The sequence below is a fragment of the Xyrauchen texanus genome, chromosome 4 (genome assembly GCF_025860055.1).
Source record: "Xyrauchen texanus isolate HMW12.3.18 chromosome 4, RBS_HiC_50CHRs, whole genome shotgun sequence".
In the NCBI taxonomy this organism is placed as follows: domain Eukaryota; kingdom Metazoa; phylum Chordata; class Actinopteri; order Cypriniformes; family Catostomidae; genus Xyrauchen; species Xyrauchen texanus.
Genome location: NC_068279.1, coordinates 38446260 through 38471111, shown reverse-complemented (window position 1 = coordinate 38471111; position 24852 = coordinate 38446260). Strand labels below are relative to the sequence as shown.

At 36.5% G+C, this 24852-nt stretch overlaps 1 protein-coding gene across 1 annotated transcript in view; it reads left to right on the top strand.

Moving 5' to 3' along the window:
- Positions 1 to 24153, top strand: part of jak2b (Janus kinase 2b) — a 41465-nt gene extending 17312 nt beyond the window's left edge. Inside the window, exons 5-24 of the mRNA XM_052122674.1 lie at positions 5423 to 5568; positions 7117 to 7411; positions 9106 to 9225; positions 10517 to 10674; positions 10882 to 10993; positions 11180 to 11366; positions 11547 to 11671; positions 11800 to 11934; positions 12837 to 12924; positions 13021 to 13154; positions 13250 to 13388; positions 14430 to 14581; positions 14836 to 14986; positions 15087 to 15223; positions 15881 to 16070; positions 19495 to 19619; positions 20592 to 20764; positions 21328 to 21445; positions 21702 to 21815; positions 23513 to 24153. Coding sequence (XP_051978634.1) covers positions 5423 to 5568; positions 7117 to 7411; positions 9106 to 9225; positions 10517 to 10674; positions 10882 to 10993; positions 11180 to 11366; positions 11547 to 11671; positions 11800 to 11934; positions 12837 to 12924; positions 13021 to 13154; positions 13250 to 13388; positions 14430 to 14581; positions 14836 to 14986; positions 15087 to 15223; positions 15881 to 16070; positions 19495 to 19619; positions 20592 to 20764; positions 21328 to 21445; positions 21702 to 21815; positions 23513 to 23647 — 2934 coding nt within the window. The 3' untranslated portion in view covers positions 23648 to 24153. The remainder of the gene's footprint in view (positions 1 to 5422; positions 5569 to 7116; positions 7412 to 9105; positions 9226 to 10516; positions 10675 to 10881; positions 10994 to 11179; positions 11367 to 11546; positions 11672 to 11799; positions 11935 to 12836; positions 12925 to 13020; positions 13155 to 13249; positions 13389 to 14429; positions 14582 to 14835; positions 14987 to 15086; positions 15224 to 15880; positions 16071 to 19494; positions 19620 to 20591; positions 20765 to 21327; positions 21446 to 21701; positions 21816 to 23512) is intronic.
- Positions 24154 to 24852: the final 699 nt, after the last annotated feature.

Genomic DNA, 24852 nt, shown 5'->3' with positions numbered 1-24852 from the left:
AAGTAATTGGTCACTATCTTCCTCCTCTTGTGCACATGAAACCACTGAAGTCATCTCCTTCGGTGTCGGAGTTGAATAGCTTCAGATTTAGTTGTGTTTTTGCACTGAGTCAATTCCTCATGCTGCTGTTTCCAACGTCTTATCATCGACTCATTAAGACCAAGCTCCCGTGCAGCAGCTCTATTTCCTTTTCCAACAGCCAGATCAATCCCCTTCAACTTGAAAGCAGCATCATATGCGTTTCTCCATGTCTTTGCCATGGTGAGGGTGACAAAATTACTACTGTAATCAGAATGATGGGAAGTTTGAGCGCACTCGATTTAATCTAAACAGTAAACAAAAAAAGTTGTTTTGACCTTAACCCGTTCGGCAATTTCATTGGTCTAATGAAAGCTTCACGCCGCCAAAAAACTGAGCACGTCACAGAATGTTTTTTTTTTTTTTGTTTTTTTTTTTATAAAATTTGAAAGCGGGAAAAATCCATATATTAGCCGCGTCACTGTATAAGCCGCGAGGTTCAAAGCGTGGGAAAAAAGTTGCGGCTTATAGTCCGGAAATTACGGTAAATTCTTTACTAGATACTGGGAATTGGTATCCTGAAACAAAATCGGAATAATTAAATAAATTACCTTCACTATCAAAGAGCTGGTTTACTAATATCACCCCATTATTGAACCAGTTTTCAAGAAATATAGATTTCCTCTTATGAAGAATATTACAGTTGTTCCAAATTTAAAAATTGTGTGGCGAGAAATTATGCTTGTAAATAAGTTTCCAAGCCATAAGCATCTGCTGATGATAATTGGAAAGTTTGACAGGAAGTTTACTAATTGAATAATTGCACATTAAAAGAAAATGTATACCTCCTAATTGAGAAAAAATATATCTTGGGATTATACTCCAAATAGAAGATTGATTGTGAAGGAAGCGTTTAAGCCAATTAATTTTTAAGGTATTGTTAAGAGAATCAAAATCAATGAAATTTAAGCCACCTTTATTATAAGAATTCAAAATAACTGATTTTCTAATACTCAAATGGAATACTAATTCCCTTAGTATTTCCATTTCCGATGCCTTACACGGAAACCTGTCTATCAGGGTCAAGGGTGGGATTATGCTATGGGGCCTGTTTGTCTTGGGAAGTGACGTCACTCACAGTCGGCGGTCAAGAGGTGATGCCCTGACGCCGGTTTATCAAATCAAATCAAATCACTTTATTGTCACACTACCATGTACACAAGTGCAACAGTAGGTGAAATTCTTGTGTGCAGTTCCGAGCAACATAGCAGACATGACAGTGACGAGACATATACCAATTACAGTAAACAACATACATACACAACACAATTTACAAATCAAATGTACACATACTTACACAACACAATAATTATATACAATGTACAGTAAACAATACACACTATATACAATACAATAAGTAGGAGTATATGAAATATATATCTATGAAGTAGTATATTGAGGAGAATATGTTGACAGTCCAGTGTGAGATTATAGATTAATAAAGTGCAGTGCTAATTATTGACCCTGATAGACTGTGAGTGACGTCACTTCCCAAGACAAACACGCCACATAGCATAATCCCACCCTTGACCCTGATTGACAGGTTTCCGTGTAAGGCATCGGAAATGGAAATACTAAGGGAATTAGTTTTCCATTTGAGTTTTGGCTGGCTACATACGCGACACTGAGAAAGTGAAAAAGCAGACGTGGTAATTGAAATTGCTATTTAAATATGACAGGGCCAAAACTCGTAAGATATGGGAAACACAGTTGCAAACAGACTTTGCTTTTCCATTTGAAATCTGGCAGTCACTGTGCGTTCGCTTAAACGAAAATGCAAACGGTAATGCGCGATTTGCAATTGCGTTTGGATTGTCACATTTTATGCGTCCACAAATTGAAAACGCAATTGCAAATACAATTTGCAATTCCTTTTGAATAATGTCCGGAATATCATTCCATAACATTGTGTTTCTGCATACCATTATGTCTCATGCCTGGTCAAGCCATTCTAGCCTTTCAAAGTATATGTTTTTGACCGCTAGCCTATATGGACACGCTTGATGCATGCACACTACGACTGCTTTGAGATACTCTTAAAGGTGCACTCAGTAATTTTTTCCCTATTCAAAAAGTTTTACTCCTAAAGAAATTAATTGTAATTTTGAAACATATGACCACTCACTATCAGTAATCTCATAAAAGATGTTTTATTCTACATGGAGAGGGTCCCTTCATGGGGGCTGCCATTTTAGAATCACATGACCAGCTGAATATTACTCACTCAATCTCAGTAGTATCCATCTTGTTATTGGACACTGTGTAACTCTTGGATTAAATGAATCATGGCTGATTGTGAATAGTGAATTTCTACAATGGCACCTGTAACTGAAAACTATTGATTTTGAATTCTGCTGCATCCACACTACTAGGTGTCAGTGCAAGTTCAAGATGACACAAAGTTACTCATTGTAACTTTAAGTACATTCAACAGCAGGTGCATGCACAGACAACGTGTGTTTAGACTAAATTGGCTGCACTTGTACAGTCTGTGCGCACTGTGCTGATTACGATATTAGCATATGGCAACCTGTGAGCGAGACACTGGCTGTATGCAGAAAATCTAAGAATTTTTTGACCTTTAGGAATTGTTTACATAAGTGCACAACAGAATGGAACAGAATACAGGACTCTCAAGATGAGTTTGTAAAAGATGGACTATTTTTAACACATCTTAAAATGCAACACTCATGCTGTGAAGTTGGACAACAGCCAAAGACAATCGTCTGAATGTGTATGGCTGCTTTAAAGTACAGGAATTAGATGTTTCACTAAAAAAATTATCAGTTATGTTACAATCCCAATTTTGAAAAAGTTGGGACCGTGTGGAAAATGCTTATAAAAACAAAAAGGAGTGAGTTGTAAATTCTATTCAGCCTGTGCTATATTGAAAGCACTACAACTACACATTATTTAATGATCCCTCAGATGTCATCGTATACAGTACATGATTCCCACGTATAAGGCACTACATAATCTTTCCCCACAGTATCTGTCCAACTTCTCAAACCCTACTCCCCAGCCTGAATTTTGAAGGCTTCTAATACTGGTCTGCTCATTGTCCCCAAATTTAGATTAGTATCAATGGGTGCTAGGGCATTCTGTATTGCTGCTCCTAAACTTTAGAATTCACTTTCTCAGAACCTCAGTGAAATACCTTCCTTCTCTTCCTTCAAAATGCATTTGAAAACATATCTCTTTTTCCCTGGACTATCTGTCTTAGCCTGGCCTATGAACTTCTGAGTTTTGGATTTTCTGTTTTTGACTAGTTTTGTGTTGCTTGTAATTTTTTATTTTTTTATTTTGGCTTTGTGAAGTGACCTTGAGTTCTAGAAAGGTGCTATATATCATATATCATATTATTATTATTATTATTTGATGTCACTGTCTTAACTGTAATTCGTCTGTATGGATATCATGACATGGGCTAGTGAATATTTTGGTAAAATTTTATCAATCAACACCATTAGTTTCTGCATTCACAGATGCAAGTTAAGGCTTTACTGTACATCAACACTGTCAAGAAGTGGTGCTGATTTCTCTGAGCTCTGTCTGAGATGGAAAGTAGAACTGCGTTTCAATTAGTTTTTGGAAAAAAACACCCATCTTGTTCTCTGGGGAAAAAGCGGAAAAGGACCATCCATGGTGTTATCAGCTACAGCTCCAAAAGTCATTTTTGGAGCGTGTTGCAATCATCGGATCTGAAATGATTGTACATTTTTAAACAATAATAAAAAATATATATTTAATTCACAAGTTAAAACATGTTGTAGTGTTTTCACAGGGTGATAAGAATATACAAATCTCTCCTGTTTGCTTGTATTAGCATTTTCAATACTATCCCAACTTTTTTGGTATTGGGGTTGTAAAATGACCACCTTAAGAAAATTAAGACTTTTGCACATTTTATGTATTTGCTGGACAACTTGGCCAGCTGCAAAGATCATCAAAAAATAGCACAGGTACAGTCAGTGCTTTAACAAAGTTTAATGGCAAAAGTTGCATTTAAATGCATAAATTTGTTTACGTTTAGCAGCAAAGTAAATTTACATCTCAAATAATGACGGCGAGTTCAAATCCAGGGTGTGCTGAGTTACTCCAGCCAGGTCTCCTAAGCAACCAAATTGGCCCAGTTGCTAGGGAGGGTAGAGTCACATGGGGTAACCTCCTCATGGTCGCGATTAGTGGTTCTTGCTATCAATGGGGTGCGTGGTAAATTTGTGCATGGATCGCGGAGAATAGCATGAGCCTCCCATGCTGTGAGTCTCCTCCTCCTCATGCACAATGAGCGACATAAGATGCACGGATTGACCGTCTCGGAAGCGGAGGCAACTGAGAATTGTCCTCCACAACCTGGATTGAGGGGAGTAACCACATCACCATGAGGACCTATTAAATAGTGGGAAATTGGGCATTCCAAATTGGGAGAAAATAAATAAAAGAAATTTCCCGCCCCTTACTTAATTGGAAAGTTTGATTGGTTAGCAAATACCCCATCTCGACTGAAACAAATGTTCTTATTGGTTACTCAGCTGAGTCGGACTGTCTATCTTTCCCGTGCCTTCAGTTCAGCGCTCCCACCTCCTGCTGCTCTGTAAGCATTTTGACAGAAATTCACTCAACAGCACTGCAGTATTGAGTGAGTAGTTGACTCGAAGTTATGGTTAAAGTCTAACTTGTTGTTCTGGCACCATACGTATCACTCATTATGGGGTATGCTTGCATACGTGCTAGACTACTCTACTGCCCAGATCTCAATATCATTGAGTTAGTCTTTGATTACAGCAAGAGACTGAAGCAACTGAGTCAGCCTGAATACATAGAACTGTGGCAAGTTCTCCAAGATGTTTGGAACAACATATCTGCCAGCAACCTTGAAAAACTGCACAAGTATACCTAAGAGAATTGGTGCTATTTTAAAGCCATTTGGTTGCACCAAATATTGATGTTGTGTGTTTTTATGTTTACATTTATGTTAATAAAGAAAACATATTCATAGCATTATTTTGAAAGCATCCTCATTATACAAAATGTTTCATAACTGCCAGAAATTATGCACAGTACTGTAAATAAGAAAGAATCTAGATAAACTAGTAAACCTCAATAATCAGCTAGTTGTTTATTGGACAACAAGTTGACCACTGTGACCAATCTCTAAAACTTTTGTCATTGCAATTTGGGTGCTAAACTGCACTAGAGCAGGGCTTCAAACCCAAGTTTAAAAATTATATTAAAGCTCTTTGAAAATGACTAGTGAAAAAAAATTACCTTAACCTGGGGTTGAAAAAGTGTTCTTCTACAGGCATAATAATGTGATTTGTTTTTTTTTTCCTTTTGTGTTTAGTGGAGGAGTGACTTTGTAAATGGCTGGGTGAAGTTATCCAATGACCATGAGACTCAGGAGGAGTGCCTTGGCATGGCTGTGCTGGACATGATGAGGACCGCCAAAGAGAGACAGTGTTCCCCACTGGACATCTATTATGACATTAGGTACTAACAGTAATCCAAAAATCTGCCTGATTATTAGTCCTCAAAAATAGTTTTATTAGACCTTATTCACGCTAACACCATCTTTGATTTTTAATGGGACTAACAATGAGGCTGTGACGGATAGACTTACCATCTTTTCATTGGCACAAACAGTATAAAGCTGTATAAAGCTACTAGTTCACATCTGATTTTCCATAACTCATGTTGTCTAGAGTTCTTTGTATACTGAATGTTCTTGGACAGATATTTTATCAATGTTTTATCTGCGAAGCGATCCAAAAACACTTTAAACTGCAGTACAGACCATTGAAGAGACTGTAAGTCAATCCCTCACAGCCTCGTTGTCATTCAAAATCAAATATGATACTGGTGTGAATAAGGTATATATCTCCAGTTATATGAGTTATTGGCCTATTTGCCCCTGTAATCTTTTCAGGTTTCTTTGGGTCCTTTAATTGCCCTTAAGCATCTTCTAATCCCAAACCACAGTCTAATTTCATTTTGTTTACCCTTATAAAAAAGTACTGTGATGGTGACATGGTACAGTGATGGTATCCGACAGTAAACATCAGGGTCTGAAATGAACCAGGGCCAGGTATTTTGAAATGTAGGGACTAACAATCCCCCCAAATTGAATTCCTTTGGTGTTTGATCCATTATCTAAAATTCAAGTTATCTTATAATATTCTTTTCTAGACATATCTTTTTATGAGTTAAAACACCATGTTGACAATTTCAGTGGATTAATTTAACTAGTAATATAACATAAACACGGTGTTAAACACCCTGGGTAACACTTTACAATAAGGTTCCATTCGTTAACATTTGCTAACGCATTAGTTATCATTTATTTGTTTTTTACCGCATTTATGAATCTTAGAAATACAATTGTTCATTGTTTGTTCTTGTTAGTTCATGGTGTATTCATTATTAATTAACTCATATTAACAAATACAACTTTTTATTACTTTTGATTTGATTAGTAATGTTAAAATTTAAATGAACCATGATTCAATAAATGCTGTAAAAATATTGTTCATTGTTAGTTTGTGTTAACTAATGTTGTTGTAATTTTAACAAATGTAACCTTATTGTAAAGTGTTACCACATGCTGTGTATTAAAAGATTTCCTGGATGAAAATATACACCCTTATAAAGGAAAAAATTCCAGCGGTGCAAATACCACTTAGATACACTTAAAAACTTAAACACCATGATTGGTTCATGTATATCATGGTACTGAATGATTACCATATTAATTTATTATGGTTTTTACATGGTTAACCCAAGGTTGTCTACAGAATACCAGTTGCTACCATGGTACGTCCAAAAAACATGACATTACCATGTCCAGAAAAACATCATACATCATACCATGATGCTTTAATTGCTAGTGTAAACAACTCCAAGTTTAACTACTGTACATTTGGTTTTATTCACTGAAATATAGGTTGATATTCATAGAACAATGGGACATCTTGGATTACTCTTGCCAAAACAATATTTAATATTGAAATATGTCTCTCTCATTATCTGTTTTATTTGCAGTTACAAGTCCTTCCTTCCTAAATACATGAGGGAATGTATCCAGGACTATCACTTCATCACACGGAAACGTATCCGCTATCGCTTTCGGAAAGTCATCCAGCAGCTCAGCCAGTGCCGAGCCTCAGCACGAGACCTAAAGCTCAAATACCTGATCAGCCTGGAGTCTCTGGACTCTGGCTTCTACACCGAATGCTTCCAGGTCAAAGAGCCCTCAGCCGAGCAGGTCACCATCATCGTCTCTGCAGACCACGGTATCCAGTGGTGTCGAGAACGACAAAAAGACACACAGTCTGAGGTAAGGAATTTCACTCTTTGTAAGAGCTATTGTTTGATTTTAACCGCTGCAAGTAAAACAATTTGTATTTCAAAGTCATGGATACCCGGCTGGTCTTAGATGGTTTCAGCTGGTCTCCCAGCCTGACTTGTTGAAAAGTGCCTAAATCCAGACTGGGATAGTCGCTTGGGCTGTTTTTTTTTTTTTTTTTTCTTCAGCAGGGTACTTCAAAATCTTTCAAATCACTTGTTTTAGAGTTTGATCTAAGAGCCATGCAGGTATATAAAGCAAGTTTTCATTTAGTGTGATTGAAGAGATTCTGGGAGCAAATCCATTTCAGGGACATGAGTAAATGTTTAAACCATTTTGACTTTACAAATGTTTTGTGAGAGTGTGTTTGTTCTTGGAGCCTGCACTCACTTCAGATGAAACAGATCCGTCTTTAGATTAGGAAGCATGTCTACTGTCAGGCTAGCATTTTAATAAGGATTTACTAACCCTGTTTTTAGATTTGATGTTTGCAACTCTGAGGAACGGTTTTATTATTGCTTCTAGTTTTAGTGCTTGCACTGGTACACTATGTTGAAATTCCTCTTACTTTTTATTATAAAAGTACTAGCAAGGGTGCACTTTATTGGTGTTTAAAATTGGAGTTTGGAAATCTCTCAATGACTTTTGTTAGCACATTTAAATATATATAAAAATTTTAACCAGCAGAGATTGCGTCATTTTATTATTTACGTACTGAATTGCGATTGGTCGTTTTGTCTTGCATCTGTTCTACAATCTATAGCCAACTTGCACTGCAAAGATGGCATTTCATAGTGTTTATTCTCGTGCAGTGTCTAGAGCAGGGGTGCACACACTTTTTTACGTGATGATCTACTTTTAAATGACCAACTCAATACGATCTACCAACTAAAAAAAACTTTTTTTTTTTTTTTTTTTTTTTAAATGCTTGGGACTACTGCATTTATCCCTACATGGAATTCATCTTCTAATTAATTAATTAAAAATATATAATAATGTTCAATGTTGATATCATTCAATTTTAACTCTAAACCCAAAACACCTACAGCACAATATAAAAAAAATAGCCAGGACATTTAACTTATTCTGATGACTTCCACTGAATTGAATCAGACAGTTTTGTATAATCCGGGCATTAGCTGCTGGTATCTAGCCTCAAAAACTGCTAGCATCGCAATTTCACGCTCTGTTCTCAGAAGCCCTTGGAAGGTGCGAACCTAGTTGTCATGGCAACTGAATAAACAATCTCGCCTGGTCAAAATGTACTCGTCAAGTTCAAGTCAGACAGAAACTAAAATATGGAAAAACATAATATTTATTTGTATTAAAATTTAACGAAATGCATTTAAATTTTGTGCGATCTACCAGCATTGCCTTTGCGATCGACTGGTAGATCGCGATCGACGTATTGGGCACCCCTGGTCTACAGAAATCAAGACACATGCTGATTCTCATGTCAATAGCAAAGAAGCTTTGATGCAAAATTTCAGTTATATTCAACCATAGCCTAAAAGCTACTCTTAACCTAAAACTTTATCAGTATTCTTTTTGCTGCCTTGCAAGCACTGTTTTTTTATTAAATGTATTTTATAAAATTTTCTGTACTGGTGTTTTAATGAAAAGGGGATTTTTTTTTTTCTCTGCTTGTGAAATCTTCCTCACTGACATTTGAATTTTCTCACAAGGACCTGCAGACATATTGTGATTTTGCAGAAGTGGTCGATATCAGTATCAGACAAGCCAGCAAAGAGGGAACCAACACGAGCCGAATAGTCTCAATCAACAGACAGGATGGCAAAACGCTAGTAAGTCTGTAGACTGAACTTTTTGCGATGTTAAAGGGATAGTTCACCCAAAAATGAAAATTCTCTCATTATTTACTCACCCTCATGATATCCCAGGTCTGTATGACTTTCTTTCTTCACCAGAACACATTTGAAGAAAAATCGAAGTAGGTTCTTAAAATGCAAGTGAATGGAGATTTCTCTTTTGAACCTCCACAAATCCCAGACAGTCAACATAAACGTCATCCAGTGGTTAATTGAAAGTTTTCTTAAGTGAAACGATCAATATTTAGGTACTTTTTAACTATAATCCAATGTGAGGGTATGCTTCACAAGAGGGTGGATTCCAAGGTCTCTCGAGTGATGTATTCGCGTTGCCATGATACCAACATAATCTCACATTCTCCACTCGGTTGAGACATCCAGGATAAGCACACAAACGAACAAGTGTGAGTAAAGAAACGGATGAAGCAAAATCAACAAAGATACTGTACAGCATTCCTCCTCACTTGTAAACAGTGCTGCTCTTTCGGCTGTGACGCACTTGCATCAGTTCTCATGTGTTTCAAATGCCAATGCGATTACATCACATGCACGTACAGCTGACCTGAAGCATGATTAAGAGTTTCAAAAAGTACATTCATATTTATCTTCACACCAAAAGAAATCGTGTCATCTTAGAAGACATTAACTGCTGGTGTTGTATGGATGACGTTTATGTTGACTGTCTGTGATATTTGGATGTTCAAAAGAGAAATCTCCATTCACTTGCATTTTAAGTACCTACTAGAGCTAAAATATTTTCGATTTTTCTTCAAATGTGTTCTGGTGAAGAAAGAAAGTCATACACACCTGGGATATCGTGAGGGTGAGTATATATTGAGGGAACTTACATTTTTGGGTGAACTATCCCTCTTAAATAATTTCTCCTATTCCAGCTTAATGTGTATAGACAAGTAAGCCATTTATAGGTTGATTTCTATGAAAAGAGTAAACACTGGGATGCTATCAAAACATCACTTTGTTTGTTTGAGCATCCCACATTGCAACATTGGCTCAATCAAAGATCAGAGTTTGGGGCGGGGCTATCTGCTTGACTGACCATTGCCATATGGGAAAGTTATTATTTTTTTTTTTTGCAATTCCGTTTGGTGATGCTAGTGGTACAGAAATGACACATTTCACTTTTTTTTTATTTGTTCAGTTCTTTTGAACTCATCCAACATGTTGATTTATTTCTGTTGTGATAATCAGTGAGCACAAACAGATCAAGCACTGACATGGGTTGTCTAATGTTTTGTTTTTAAATCAGGAGCTGGTGTTCTCCACCTCGATAGAGGCGTTGTCATTTGTATCTCTTATCGATGGTTACTACAGACTGACCACAGATGGCCATCACTACCTCTGCAAGGATGTTGCCCCACCCCATCTGCTAGAGGCAATTGAGAGCTACTGCCACGGGCCAATATCGTAAGCACAACAGGAAGTACTTACGAATAACATGCTGTTGAACATAGGTTTCGCATTATTTCTCAGAAGTATGCATCCAGAGCCTATGTTTTGGCCCTTCTTTCAATTTTTATAACTAGAATACAATCCAATCCAATTCTCAGCAAATTTACATTCCACTGTCTTCTGCAGCCAACCATTGTTGTTCTCTTTGTTGTACGTCCACAGAATGGAGTTTGCAATCAGTAAATTGCGCAAGGCAGGAAATCAGAGGGGTCTCTTTGTGCTACGGTGCAGCCCCAAAGACTTCAACAAATACTTCCTGACTCTTGCAGTTGGGGTATGTAAAACAAATATCATTCTTACAAAGTGACATTTTAGGTCCAATTTAAATCAATATTTTTACTCCTAATAGCATGTTCAAATAATTAGATAATTTCTGAAGGGCATCTCACAAGTTTGTGACCAGTAAATCTCAACACCACAATTACATTCTCACAGCCTCATTTTAATTTCTTTCCATCAGGCGTACGAGGATGTAGAGTACAAGCACTGTCTGATCACCAGGTCTGAGAGTGGAGACTACAATCTTAGTGGAACCAAAAGGAATTTCAGAAGCTTGCAAGAACTACTCAAATGTTACCAAAAGGAAACTGTGAAATCAGACTCCGTTATCTTTCAGTTCAGCAGGTGCTGTCCTCCAAAGGCCAAAGGTCAGTACAGCACATGTAATTCTGCTCTGTGCAGCATAACTGCACAATTAACAAATCATATACTAAATATTAATCTGTTTAAAGACAGTTTTGTTAGATTAACTGAGAAGGCATATTATTGTGAATTTATTATCCTGATTTAACAGTCTTTGTTTTATGCTGTGTTCTCAATGTAATTAGAGAAGTCGAGTTTGTTGGTGTGTCGAAGTCATCGGGGTTTGGATGTTCCCCTCTCCTCTTCACTGCAGAGACACAACATCAGTCAAATGGTGTTTCACAAAATCAAGAAAGAAGACCTTGATCTTGTAAGCATCCAGTATTTTTTTTTATAGTTTAAGGGAGTCAAGGGATCGTCCCATAATTGTATTTTTTTTTTTTAAACTGTGTTGTATGGCAATCCATATGATGATGTGCTGTTTGATGTTGTTTCCAGGGTGCGAGTCAGGGTCAGGGAACATTTACCATGATCTTTAAAGGAATTCGTAGGGAACAGGGAGACTATGGAGAGACTCATAAGACTGAGGTCATCGTCAAAGTCTTGGACAAGGCACACAGAAATTACTCTGAGGTAAGAAATAGATTACATTTCAGAATAGTTTACCCACCAATTAAAATTCTCTCATCATGTACTCACCCCCATGCCCTCCCAGATGTATATGACTTTCTTCTGCAGAACACAAGTGAAGATTTTTAGAAGAATATCTCAGCTCTGTAGGTCCATACAATGCAATTGAATCACATAAAAGTAATTTATATGATTTCAGTGTTTAAATCCATATCCTCAGAAACAATATAATCGGAGTGGGTGAGAAACAGAAACTATAAGTTATTTATTACTCTAAAATGTCCACTTTAACTTTTACATCTGAAAGTGAAAGTGGAGATTTGGAGTAAAAAGGACTTATTGTTCTGTTTCTCACTCACACTTATATCGCTTCTGAAAATATGGATTTTTAATACTGGTGTCTTCTATGTTTCCTTTATGTGATTTTTGGAGCTACAAAGATCTGATCACCATTCACTGAAGAAAGAAATTCATACACATCTTGTGCATGAGGGTGAGCAAATGATGAGAGAACTTTCATTTTTGGGTGAACTATCTGTTTAACCTTTCACTAAATAGCTATAATACATTTTGCATCACAAATTTACATACGGTTGTGTTTATAAATAAGTACTATTTTTGTTTTATTGTATACATTTATATGTTGAGAACATTGACATTTTATTCTATTTATTTTAGGTTTGATATCTATCTCTGTTTCATCATGAACCCATAGGAGTTTGAAAAACCCCATTTGGGATACCCTGATCTTAACCATCCCCTTTCCTTTGAATTAACTCAATCGTGTAGAATGTTACATCAGCGGTTGACATGTTGATATGTATAATAAAAAGTGGTTCTGAAAACACTTTAATAGACATTTAAAGGTGTTTCTTATGCAACTTTATTATTGTTTTTCATCCAAGTCATTCTTTGAAGCTGCCAGTATGATGAGCCAGCTCACACACAAGCATCTATTGTTGACGTATGGCATCTGTGTGTGTGGGGACGAGAGTGAGTAACATGTGACCAAAATAACACACCTTTCTGGTTTACTGATCTGCGATGCTACCAAATACCTGAGCTTGTATTTGTTTTTTTTAATCTTAGATATCATGGTACAGGAATATGTGAAATTTGGATCTTTAGACACATACCTGAAGAAAAACAAGAACTCCATATCAGTCAATATCCTGTGGAAGCTGGAGGTGGCCAAGCAGCTTGCCTGGGCTATGCTCTTCTTGGTAAGAAACACAACAATTCAGGAATGACTTAGGAGAACAATGTTTTGGGGGGAATAGCTGATGGGCTGATGTTTATTTATTTTTTTTACACCCAGGAGGAGAAGAATCTGGCTCATGGGAATGTTTGTGCGAAAAATATCCTTTTGATAAGAGAGGAGGACAGAACATTGGGAAACCTTCCATTCATCAAACTGAGTGACCCTGGCATCAGCATCACAGTGCTGCCCAGAGAGAGTGAGTAAAGGGTGTGAATGCTGTTAGGAACTTGTGTGAATTTCCAGCTGTTTTATTTGTACTACCAGGTGAAATGTTTGACGAGTCGCGTGTGATTTTGTGTGCGCGTGCGTGTATGTGTGCAATTTTAAATGAAAAGTTACAGAGGTTTCTTTCATTTTGAGTCAAAAGTAGTCAAACTACATAGCTTCTATTTTTATTGCTGTTCTATTGTTGGATGCATGTTAAATAACTGCTAAGAGGGAAGACAAAATACCTCAATATGCTTCAAAACAAATTTAAACAATTAGAGATATACAAGAGTAATCCAGTCTATATAGGTTTAGTTTGGCAAGACAAACTTTGATGTTTGCTTGACAAGGCCTTGTCAAAAAGTTTAAGTTTAACACTATTTACAGACAGTAAAGGAAGGAAGGAAGATTAGGCAATAAATTGAGAGAGAGAGACAGTTGAAGCAGATTAAAGGCCTTGTTTGCAGTTACATTTTGAAAGAATTTGACAGTGGGAGTCTGAATAGTCTTGGCCCATTTGAATGTTACGATCAGTGGGATTTTGGGGGATTTTTGATCACCCGCTGTGTGAAAACCTTAATTTTTATCATTTAGAACAGTCGAGTCTATACCAGAGTCAGAAAAGCCTGAAGATCAATGCTAATTTTGGTGGATGTTGCTTGAAAGCTCAAGGAGGAGTTACAGTTAGAAATGTTGGTCTTGGTTTCAAGGATTTTGGGAGTGAAAACAAACCAAACCATGTCTGTATAATAACAGTATGTTTTTAAAGTGGAGATTACTATGAAGTAGAATGTAAATCCATGAAATTACTAGCTTGAATTATTTGAGCACTATTTACTCTACTGGTGCCTTGACCAGTAGAGGGCAGAATTTTCCATGTTAAAGTGTGAAGGTTTGTTGCTATGGTACAAATACAGTCTCATTTGAGAACAGATTATTAATTTTTTAATATTATCAAATATATTGGCCTTCAAGTTTTGTCAGTAAGTCTTTTTGTCCTTTTGGCACTAAACTGTAAATGTTCTCCTAGTTCTTGTGGAGCGAATCCCATGGGTGCCCCCTGAATGCATCGTAGACCCCAAAAACCTCAGTCTTGCCACAGACAAGTGGAGCTTTGGTACAACTTTATGGGAGATATGCAGCGGAGGGGAAAAGCCACTCGCCAATATGGACAATTCCAAGGTAGGGCAATACCTAGAACCTGTGTCCTCCTTATACTGATACATATAAATGCCACCAAAAACGGTTTGAAGTTAGAAATTGCATTAATGAAAGAACCATAACGTCACATTGTAATGCAAGCAATCTTCACCTTGTGTTGCAAGTATTAGTTCCATAGTCTTGCAAATTCATCTTTTTTTATAATTTGGAATTAATATCAAATATCTTCAAAGTGTTTGCTTTTTGAAGAGCAATATTTATGTTCCTATTTTTAGAAACAATTATTTTATGAAAACCGCCATCAACTTCACGCTCCTAAGTGGACTGAGCTCGCTAACCTGATCAACAGTTGCATGGACTATGAGCCAACATTCAGACCTTCATTCAGAGCTGTTATACGAGACCTCAACAGTCTTTTCTGTCCAGGTTAATCACACACACACACACACACAGATATACACACTGGCATTTTGACATGTCTCACTTTATTTTCACTTTTTAACTCCTTGATTAAATGCATTGTCAGATTATGAGATTGTGAAGGAGAGTGACATACTGCCCAGCAGAGCAGCAGCATCTGGATTCAGTACTGGAGTTTTTGAGAATGCGGAGCCAGTTCAGTTTGAGGAGAGACATCTAATTTTCCTGCAGCAGCTGGGCAAGGTAGCTAAGAATAATTTTTGAATAACTGTCCTGTAGTAGGTATATTCATTTGATCTTTTTGATAAAGCAGCCGAATACTGAATACTTGGGGTGGGATTAAAATATATTTATCTTCCAATATTTTGAAATGGTTGGTTTATGTGCAAAAGTCTAGTTACAGAAGTTTTTGGTAGATGTTTTTGTTTGTTTTAGTTTGCAGCATAAGCATCAGGTTTTAAAAATTGTGTCAAGTTACAATTAGTTAAAAAAAAAAATCTTTGGTGCTCAATCTAGCAGGTATACTTGTCATCCCTACCCTGTAGGACAACCTTTTATACTGTTTAAAAAAAAAAAAAAAGTTCTGTTTAATTGCTTTATGTTCCCAATTTGAATTTGAGTAGCACTTCATTTCTACATTTAGATGATGATGATGATCGATGTTATTCTTGAGGTCAGAAGTGACAACATACTTTACCAAATATAACACAATTTCTTTAAACTCTGAAAACATTACAACATGATAGCTTTATAAAATGGCAGCATTGCTCTTTCAAATATTTATTGCTTGTTTAATGAAAAGCTTTCATAAAAATGCCTACAGAAAAATTCTGAAGCATGCGACCTGTCGGTCCACCACCCATCATTTATCTAACCACAGTAATCATCTCTTGTTTGTAGGGAAATTTTGGCAGCGTGGAAATGTGCAGGTATGATCCCCTTCAGGACAACACTGGCGAGGTTGTGGCAGTGAAAAAATTGCAACACAGCACCACTGAGCACATCCGGGACTTTGAGCGGGAAATCGAGATCCTCAAATCCCTTCAGCATGAGAACATTGTGAAATACAAGGGTGTGTGCTACGGTGCAGGTACTGGAAGTTCCCATTTATTTCATCATATCCTGTAAATCTGTTTCCACATATTTCTACAGAATTTGCATGCCTGCCAATCACACAATTTTTACCACACTCTGCTAAGCATGTTTTAATATATTGTGGTGATTCCTTGAGGAAATTGTTTTATTTGGTTAACCATTTTGAAGATATTTTTAACAAAGTCAGACCAGATTCAGTTTTACAAAGTTTAAAAAATATATTGTTTTTAAAAACATAGTTTGTTTTTTTTTATACATCATTATACATGTACATTTTTATACATTTTATAAACTTTTAACTAGGTTTCCACCAAAATAGTAATGGAAGCTGGCATGGTATTAAACATTGCATGCAAGCTGTGAATCGATTTAATACCTAACAATTCATGATTGTGACATAAAGGTAGTGCCTTGATCAGTTAGGATTTCTTTTGGAATCCCCACTCGGGAGATTATTCTGAAGAGTGCCAACAGTGCTGATATAACACTATGTGCTGAGATGTTGCACAGGGTCACTGCTTCTGGATATCGCTTTGCATAGTCCACCAGAACTAATACAAAGTGATGCCCATGTGCGGTCCTTTCTAATGGCCCAACGATGTCCATGCCAATTCTTTTGAAGGGGACTTTGATTAGGTGTTGACCATCAATTACTCTTACTTGGTCAAACATGTGCTTGAGAGACTCATCACGTGTCTGCTCTAGAGGGAGATCCTCAGGGAATCCACTGATTATGGAAACCCTCTCCCCTGCGTCATCATTAGGCGGAACAGAAGTAGACGGCCCTGACACTCCCTCTCCAGCCATAGCATTGCACGTCTCACACCGAGATAACATTTTACAGGATCCATCCACACACATTCCCCTTAATAGATCCTTAAATCCAGGCCAATTCGTTCTCAAAATCAGTGGATGCGGAATTAACCGTTGCCTCTACTCATTTACATTTATGCATTTGGCAGACGCTTTTATCCAAAGCGACTTACAGTGCAATTATTACAGGGACAATCCCCGCGGAGCAACCTTGAGTTAAGTGCCTTGCTCAAGGGCACAATGGTGGTGGTCTTGGGTTCGAACCAGCGACCTTCTGATTAACAGCCCTGTGATTTAGCCACTACGCCACCACCATTCTACTCTATGCTTTTCTCCCATGAAACAGATTTTTTTAGATCTTATCACAAGTTCTGCATTTATATACAGTATATTTAGACATTAGCAAAGACATTACAAAATCACTATTTTTGTCAGTTTAGCATTTTATAACAATGTTTTGGTTTGAGGTGTTTTGAAGTGTCAGTTTTTGCAATGATGCCACATTATGATTACAAACCATTGTATTTCAAAGAGAAGACTTAGAGTAGGATATTTGTTACCTATCATTTATTTCAAACATCCCAATTCAATAAATCAATAGAATAAATTAATAGAAAATGTCAATAATCAACAGCCATAAACCGAAATGAACAGGAATGAACAGTGGTAATTTGTACACAAAAATAAGGCTTAGAATAAACAAACCAATTGCAAACTAAAATACTTGAACTTCTAATCTTTATTGAAGCCATTATCAAGTCTCCAAAGAATGTCTTATCTTATGTATATGGGGAGCATTCTAGTGATAGACATATATTAATGGCCAGGCTGATTAAACAGTCGATATTTGGCCATTTTGCGATTATCGCCATGGCTGCTAACAATGTTTGCCGTTTGACAGAAGTTTTAACTTTCGCTTGTGTCAGTGTCAAAATCTACCAATTTATTGTTAAAATGTAATGTTAATTGGAATTTATATCAACCATCCTGCTTTCTAGATATTGGTATCAGCATCGGCCATTGAAAAACCCTTATCGGTCGACCACTAGTGCATTGATGTTTTAAATTTATTCCTGGGAAATAATATTATTTTAGTAAGTTGTATTAACCCAAATTATGTAATTGTAACAATTGAACATCAGTAACTAATCTGATTACAAGTATTTGCATTACACTACTTTTTTATTTAAACCTAATAATACTCTGCTAACATTGAAAAATGCATGCGTAATTGGCAAATTATATGTCAACAATACTGGTTCCACTATTAGGCTTGATTGCTTTCACACCAAAAAAAACTAAGTCTGACTCTGATCCACACCAAAAGCTCTAGTGTGAAAAGTGTCATTAAAGGGATAGTTTACCCAAAAATGTAAATTCTCTCATTCTCATGCCATCCAAGATGTGCATGACATTCTTTCTTCACCCGAACAAAAACAAAGATTTTTAGAAGAATGTTTCAGCTCTGTAGGTCCTTGCAATACAAGTAAATGGGTGCCCAAATTTTGAAGCCCCAAAATCCACATAAGGGGAACATAAAAGTATTCCAGGCGACTGGTGGGTAAATCCATATATTCTGAAGTGATATAATAGGGTTGTGTGAAACCGATCAATATTTAAGCACTTTTTCCCTTCACTTTCACTTTCTCCTCCTGTTTTTGGTGATTCACAAAATTCTTGCATATCATCCCCTACTGGGCATGGAGGAGAATTTATGACAACAATGTACTTAAATATTGATCTGTTTCTCACCCACTCATATCATATCACTTCTGAGGAAATGGGTTTAACCACCAGGGTCGTCTGGGGTACTTTTATGTTCCCCTTATGTGGATTTTGGAGCTTAAAAATTTTGGCACCTATTTACTTGTATTGCAAGGACCTACAGAGCTGAAACATTCTTCTAAAAATCTTTGTTTGTCTAAAGCAGTTGAAAGAAGGTCATACACATCTGGGATGGCATGATGGTGTGTAAATTATGAGAGAATTTTCATTTTTGGGTGATCTAACCCTTTAATCTAAACCGGTGCAGAATTGAATAGATTTTCCACAATAAGTGCAAAATAATATTAAAAAGGATACAGTTTCTGTGTGCTTCTAGTCATCAAGTATGCTGCATTTTTTTAGAACAAGGTTCACACTGTCATGGCAAATCTGGAAATATCAAGGAAGTTTGTGTTATTGAGTGTTAATTCTGATAAAAACGTAAAAGTCCGAAATTTCTATTGCCAAATTCATTTTCTAGTTATCCTGTTCTCTACAATGTTTCTTTGGCCAGATATTGCTCTTCTGTAGAGTAAAACTTGCTTGCAAGCCATAGTGGTCACAGATTTATGAGAGTACTGACTCAAAATAATTATTCAGTTCAATAAATCAGTCTAACAGATTCACAAATTGTTCTGAATGATTCAATAGTGATTCGATCTGAATGTGAATTATTTTTTAAATTCATATTGAGGTATTACACACAACTTGAAAAGTCATCAAAGTTCATTGGTCAAAAAGTGTTGAAACCCAGTAAGAAATACAGTAGATCTCTAAATTAATCTAAAGGCTGGTCAAAAGGGAAAATTCTTGATCATTCTTGTGCATACTTGTTTCCTCAGGAAGGAGAAACCTTCGGCTGATTATGGAATACCTACCATACGGCAGTCTACGAGACTATCTCAACAAGAATAGAGACAGGATTGACCACATGAAACTTGTGCATTATGCCTCTCAAATATGCAAGGTAATGAGGACTATTCCTTTTGTTGTAATGTTAGTGTGAGGCTGTCAGCTCTAATTATTTTGATCTGTAAGCTTCTTCTTTCTCTTCAGTGTTTACTGTCCAAACATGCATGCTTTAAGGGTTGTCAAGATACCAAAATTTCCATTGTCAATCTTAGTACCAGTTCACAATTCCAGTTGAGATACCAAAGCAAAACTAATTTGCTGTGCATCCTGACCAGCCTGACATGGTAAGATTGACTCTACCAGTTGTGAGTTTAGGGTGGATCTATTTGTTTGAGTGCACAGGGCATCATCTGTCTACAGTTAAGGACATTGAAAAGCTTAACCATGTCATTTGTGTGCTACTAATAAAATGCGTGGTAAAGGCAGAAATTTCAAGCTTGCAGACTAGGCTACAAGACTCAAAAGCCAACAAAATTTCTGGTCTTCCTGGAGATGACTGTCATTTTCATAATAGGTACACACAAATATTATCGTAGCGGCAACAGAACAGAATTGAGTCTGTATTACATTTTCTATAAAAAGCACATTTCTAAATTAGCATTGACTTTGTACCATACAATGTTCAACATGTTACTAAAAGAAATCACTACAGATTACTAATTACTTCTCTAGATTGTATTCAGATTACACCATTTGTTACTTACAAGTAATGTTTTTTTCTAAAACAGTATTTCCTTTCATCTATAATGACTCATTATCAGGTGCATTCATGTTTTAAATATATTTCTGGGAAATAATATTATTTTAGTCAGGTGTATTAACCTAAAATTATGTAATTGTAGCAATTGAATGTCAGTAAATGTAATCTGATTACAAGATTTGCATTGCGCTGCTTTTTTAATTAAAAAAAGCTTTTTTAATCCCTTTACTCTCAACAATGGTACCATAGTACCACTAGTTTTTACATCCCAACATGCTTTCTTCATTTCCACTTTGCATTGAAATTTCCACTCTTGTGTCTCTACAGGGCATGGAATACCTTGCTACAAAGCGTTACATTCACAGAGACCTGGCCACACGAAACATCCTAGTGGAGAGCGAGTTCCGGGTGAAGATCGGTGACTTTGGCCTGACTAAGGTCTTGCCTCAGGACAAAGAATACTACAAGGTTAAAGAACCTGGGGAGAGTCCAATATTCTGGTAAGTTTTATCATGCCCCTCTGCATTAAATGAACTTTGACTTAAAGCAGAAATGTGTAATTTATGCGCCACTAGCATCATCAAACAGAATTGCAAAGATAAACAATGTTTTCAAAAAGCGTATTCAAACACTCCCCCCATTTACTGTTGATCAAACAAATAGATAGTCCCGCCCCAAACTCACGCCATTGGTTTTGCCATTGGCCGTTGGCTGGATGGGCTGCTCAAAACAGATAGATACATTTTTGTTGCGCAAAAGAGACAACAATCATCCTACAGATGGTTTATTTGTAGTTGTGTCTGCATATTAAGCTGGGATAGGAGTAGGTATTTTAACATAGGAAAATCCTGTTTTGTTTGAATTTGGCGTGTAGACAATTATAACCAGATCAACGTGTATAAAGGAGGGTTCAAATTCTTTAAGATTCTACATTTTTAGCCAGATTTCCAAAGTAATATGGTTTGTATTACTGCACACCTTTGGACTCACATTGAGTCAATTCATGAGGAGTTAAGAAAAATAGATGCATGACAAGCAGTTGAATTGTTATACATTTTGACAGGTATGCACCTGAGTCCCTTACTGAGAGCAAGTTCTCAGTAGCATCAGACATCTGGAGTTTTGGAGTGGTTCTGTATGAGCTCTTTACATACAGCGACAAGCTCTGTAGCCCACCTACAGTATGTATTACAGCTTGCTTTGTTATTTCCTCTTTTTTTTTCCCTGTATGTTTGAATTCCTTGCACCTGTAATTGTCATGTGAAACTTACAACCTTTTTAAGTTGCTGTAAAAATGTATTTTAATTGCTCTGGTTGTGTAAATCACATAAGGCGTGGCCACAAATCTTGTCAACGCCACCTTTTAAAAATTTGTTCTGACAGAATTGCTGCTGATGAGTGTCTTACAATACCCATCCATTCTTTTGTTCTGCTCAGGTTTTCTTGAGTATGATGGGAGGTGACAAGCAGGGACAGACCATAGTCTATCATCTCATTGAGCTGTTGAAGAGAGGAAACCGTTTACCTCAACCTGTGGACTGTCCATCAGAGGTACCACATATCAATCCCCTCAGAATAATTTAATAACTATGAACATAGCCATGAATGGACTGGCTGTTCAGAGCTGGTTTATCTCTAATCTTATTAGTTCACTTCTATACAACATAGTATTTTTTTGATTGCAAAATTGGTGAAACTGCAGTGTGTTGAACACGCGCAGTAACACAGAACTGCGTGTGCCACTGAAAGCGTTTAGACGCGCCCCTCCAGCAAACATGGATGGGGGTAAATGGAGTGGCGGATGCCCCATGGGAGTTATGGGCCCCTGGGCTTAGCCTGTGTAAGCCTGTGTATTAATGTGCCCCTGCTGAGAGCAGTTTCTGTTTTAACCGAGCTGATTTCCTATGAATGTGTCATTTACTTTTGTTTCAGAATATCAATGACCAGATTTGACCATTTTAGACATTTATACACCCAATCTCCAATCAACATTTTTTTTTAAATATTATGGAAAAAGTTATGATAAACTACAGTTTGTTTTATTATTATTTGTATTTATTTTACAAAATGTCTTCGTTAAGATGCATAGAAGATTTTGTGATTGATTGCTTGGTATGTTTTGTTTATACTGATACAGATTAATTAATTACTTTTATACAGAAAACTTTTCTGTATGTTGATTAAATGTGCTCATTTGTCTTGATTAGATTTGGATTCACCAATTGGTTTCCCATCCTGTAATTCAGGGGTCGCCACCTTTTTTTGGGGAACCTCTGACCCAAATTATTCACTTGAAGTACCCCCTGATATTTTAAGTAATGCTAGTCTTTCAAAACATAATTAAATTGACTTCTTTTACACTTCATTTTTCATATTATTGTTATACTTTAATGAACCCTTATTACATTTATGATTTTTTTTCTTATAATGTTTTTACTATTTATTTTATTTCACCGTTGGCATTCAAATCTAAAATTGCACTACAAATAATCATGCGTCACATCTAAATAATCATTATCTGAATAATTATAATCAACTGTCACAGTTGTAAAATATTAAATTTTTACGATTTACATTTTCAATAATTAAAAACTTTTTATATAAGTAACAAAGCAGGGGTGTAGCAACCATTGTAACTTGGGGTGGGGGACATGTACCCCTTATTGCTGAAAATATTTTTAGGAAATATTTTGGGAAATTCTACATTTTATTTTAAGAGTTTCGGCCATCGTGCGAGGACATAATTGCAGGCTGCATAAAACGACATCTTTAAGACCTAGAAGAAGTCTCTACCAACTGGTCTGTTCGGCAGTGAACTTAACCTATGCAAAAGCAGTAAACAATAATCTACAACAGCCTGAGCCACTGCCTTTTCCCAACTACAGGGTGAACAATGTTAGGATTATGACTCCAACATTACTTTTAAAACATGACTGCAACTTTTATTTTAAAATATGATTGTGTTGCTGATAATGAAAGTAACCGTTACATCGTAACATTGTAAGGAGTGTACTTTTTATTAAAAGAGCAGTTTTCTCACCATCATGGGGTTTTGCAAATCCCCGTTTGGGAAATCCTGCAGTAATTTATAATGGTGTAAATACAATCTCTTCTCATTTAATATAATCTAAGATAAAGTGAAACTGTATTAAATACTGTAGCAAAAATAATTCCTCGTCAATTCCTGACAGTTGTGCATCAGAACATATAGGCAGGAGTGGTAAATATTGACTTTTTAACTCTTTTAGATGTGCGAGATCATGCAGGAATGCTGGGACAACGATCCTAGTCTTCGGCCAACCTTCAAGGAGCTCGCCCTCCGCGTGGACTTGATTCGGGACGGCAGCGATTCAGACGGATACACTCACGTGCCTGCATATTAAGAGAGAAGCTTCACTCTGTGCTCAGCTGCCATACAGATTGCCCTGGGCCCTGACCTTCTTAAATCTTTTCATTGTGCTATTGTGGCAGATCTAACCCTTCAGATTTAAGCACCTCATCTCCTGTCAGAACAGTTAAGGTCATTTATATCAAGAATGTTTTAGTTTTATTATTTTTTTGGCTTTGCTAGCAGTGCTGGCATGCATCGATCTACCAACTATGGTATAAATGGATTTTAAGAAATGCAAGAAGTGTGCATTTTTTTCGTCCATATGTTTGTATGTACATATATAAAGATGATTTTATAATTTTATAAAAATAAAACATGAATGCACTTCTCACTATATATGAACTGTTTGATAGCAGTGCAATGTAAATGAAGAATTTAAAAAAATATATTATTGTTTATTGTTTGTTGTAATGCAGGTGGTGTCTGATTGAAAAGATATACAAGATCTTGCTGTTGTAAGACAAAGTCTTTCTACTTTCTTTTAATAAATAATGAAGTCCGCTCATGCATTTAAAAGTCATTGTTTTAGCCCAGAAGTACTCGCTGTTAACAAGCCATTTCCCACTGCTATTTTTATCCATTAGCAATGGGACATACAGTGCTTGACCTAACTTGTTGCACCTTGTAGTAACTTGTAGTGTGTTATGCAGACTACAGAATGCATCTCTTTTGGCCATACCTTATATTTGCATAACTCTTCATGGTATTCTGTGGTAGGAATGTTGCATTTAATGCCCTTTAACTTTGGCCTCAATCACACATTCTTGGTATTTACTGGATGGGAAGTATTACTAGTATTTGTGTAGGGTAAAAAGGAAATATTGTGACTTGCATGCTCTTATAAAGCAACATGCAGTGTTGGTATTCTAAAATGTCAACCCATCTGAGCTTAAGAATGGCAACAGTGGGGTATGTCAAACAGACCTGACATTATCCTCTTACAACTACTAGCTGGTACCAGTTTCCACCTCACTGACTGTCCCACTAAACTCTGGCGCTCTGTCATTGCAACATATTTAATCATTGAGTTTCCAAAATTAAACTGATCCAAGACACCCCTACCCAGTTTTGAGCATGGAAACTTAAAAAAGATTTAAAGCTAAGATTATGCCATCACTATCTACACACAATTGTTTACATTTGAACAGTTACAATTTACTACACTTTTGTTTTATGGAACATTTGCAACATGTTCCT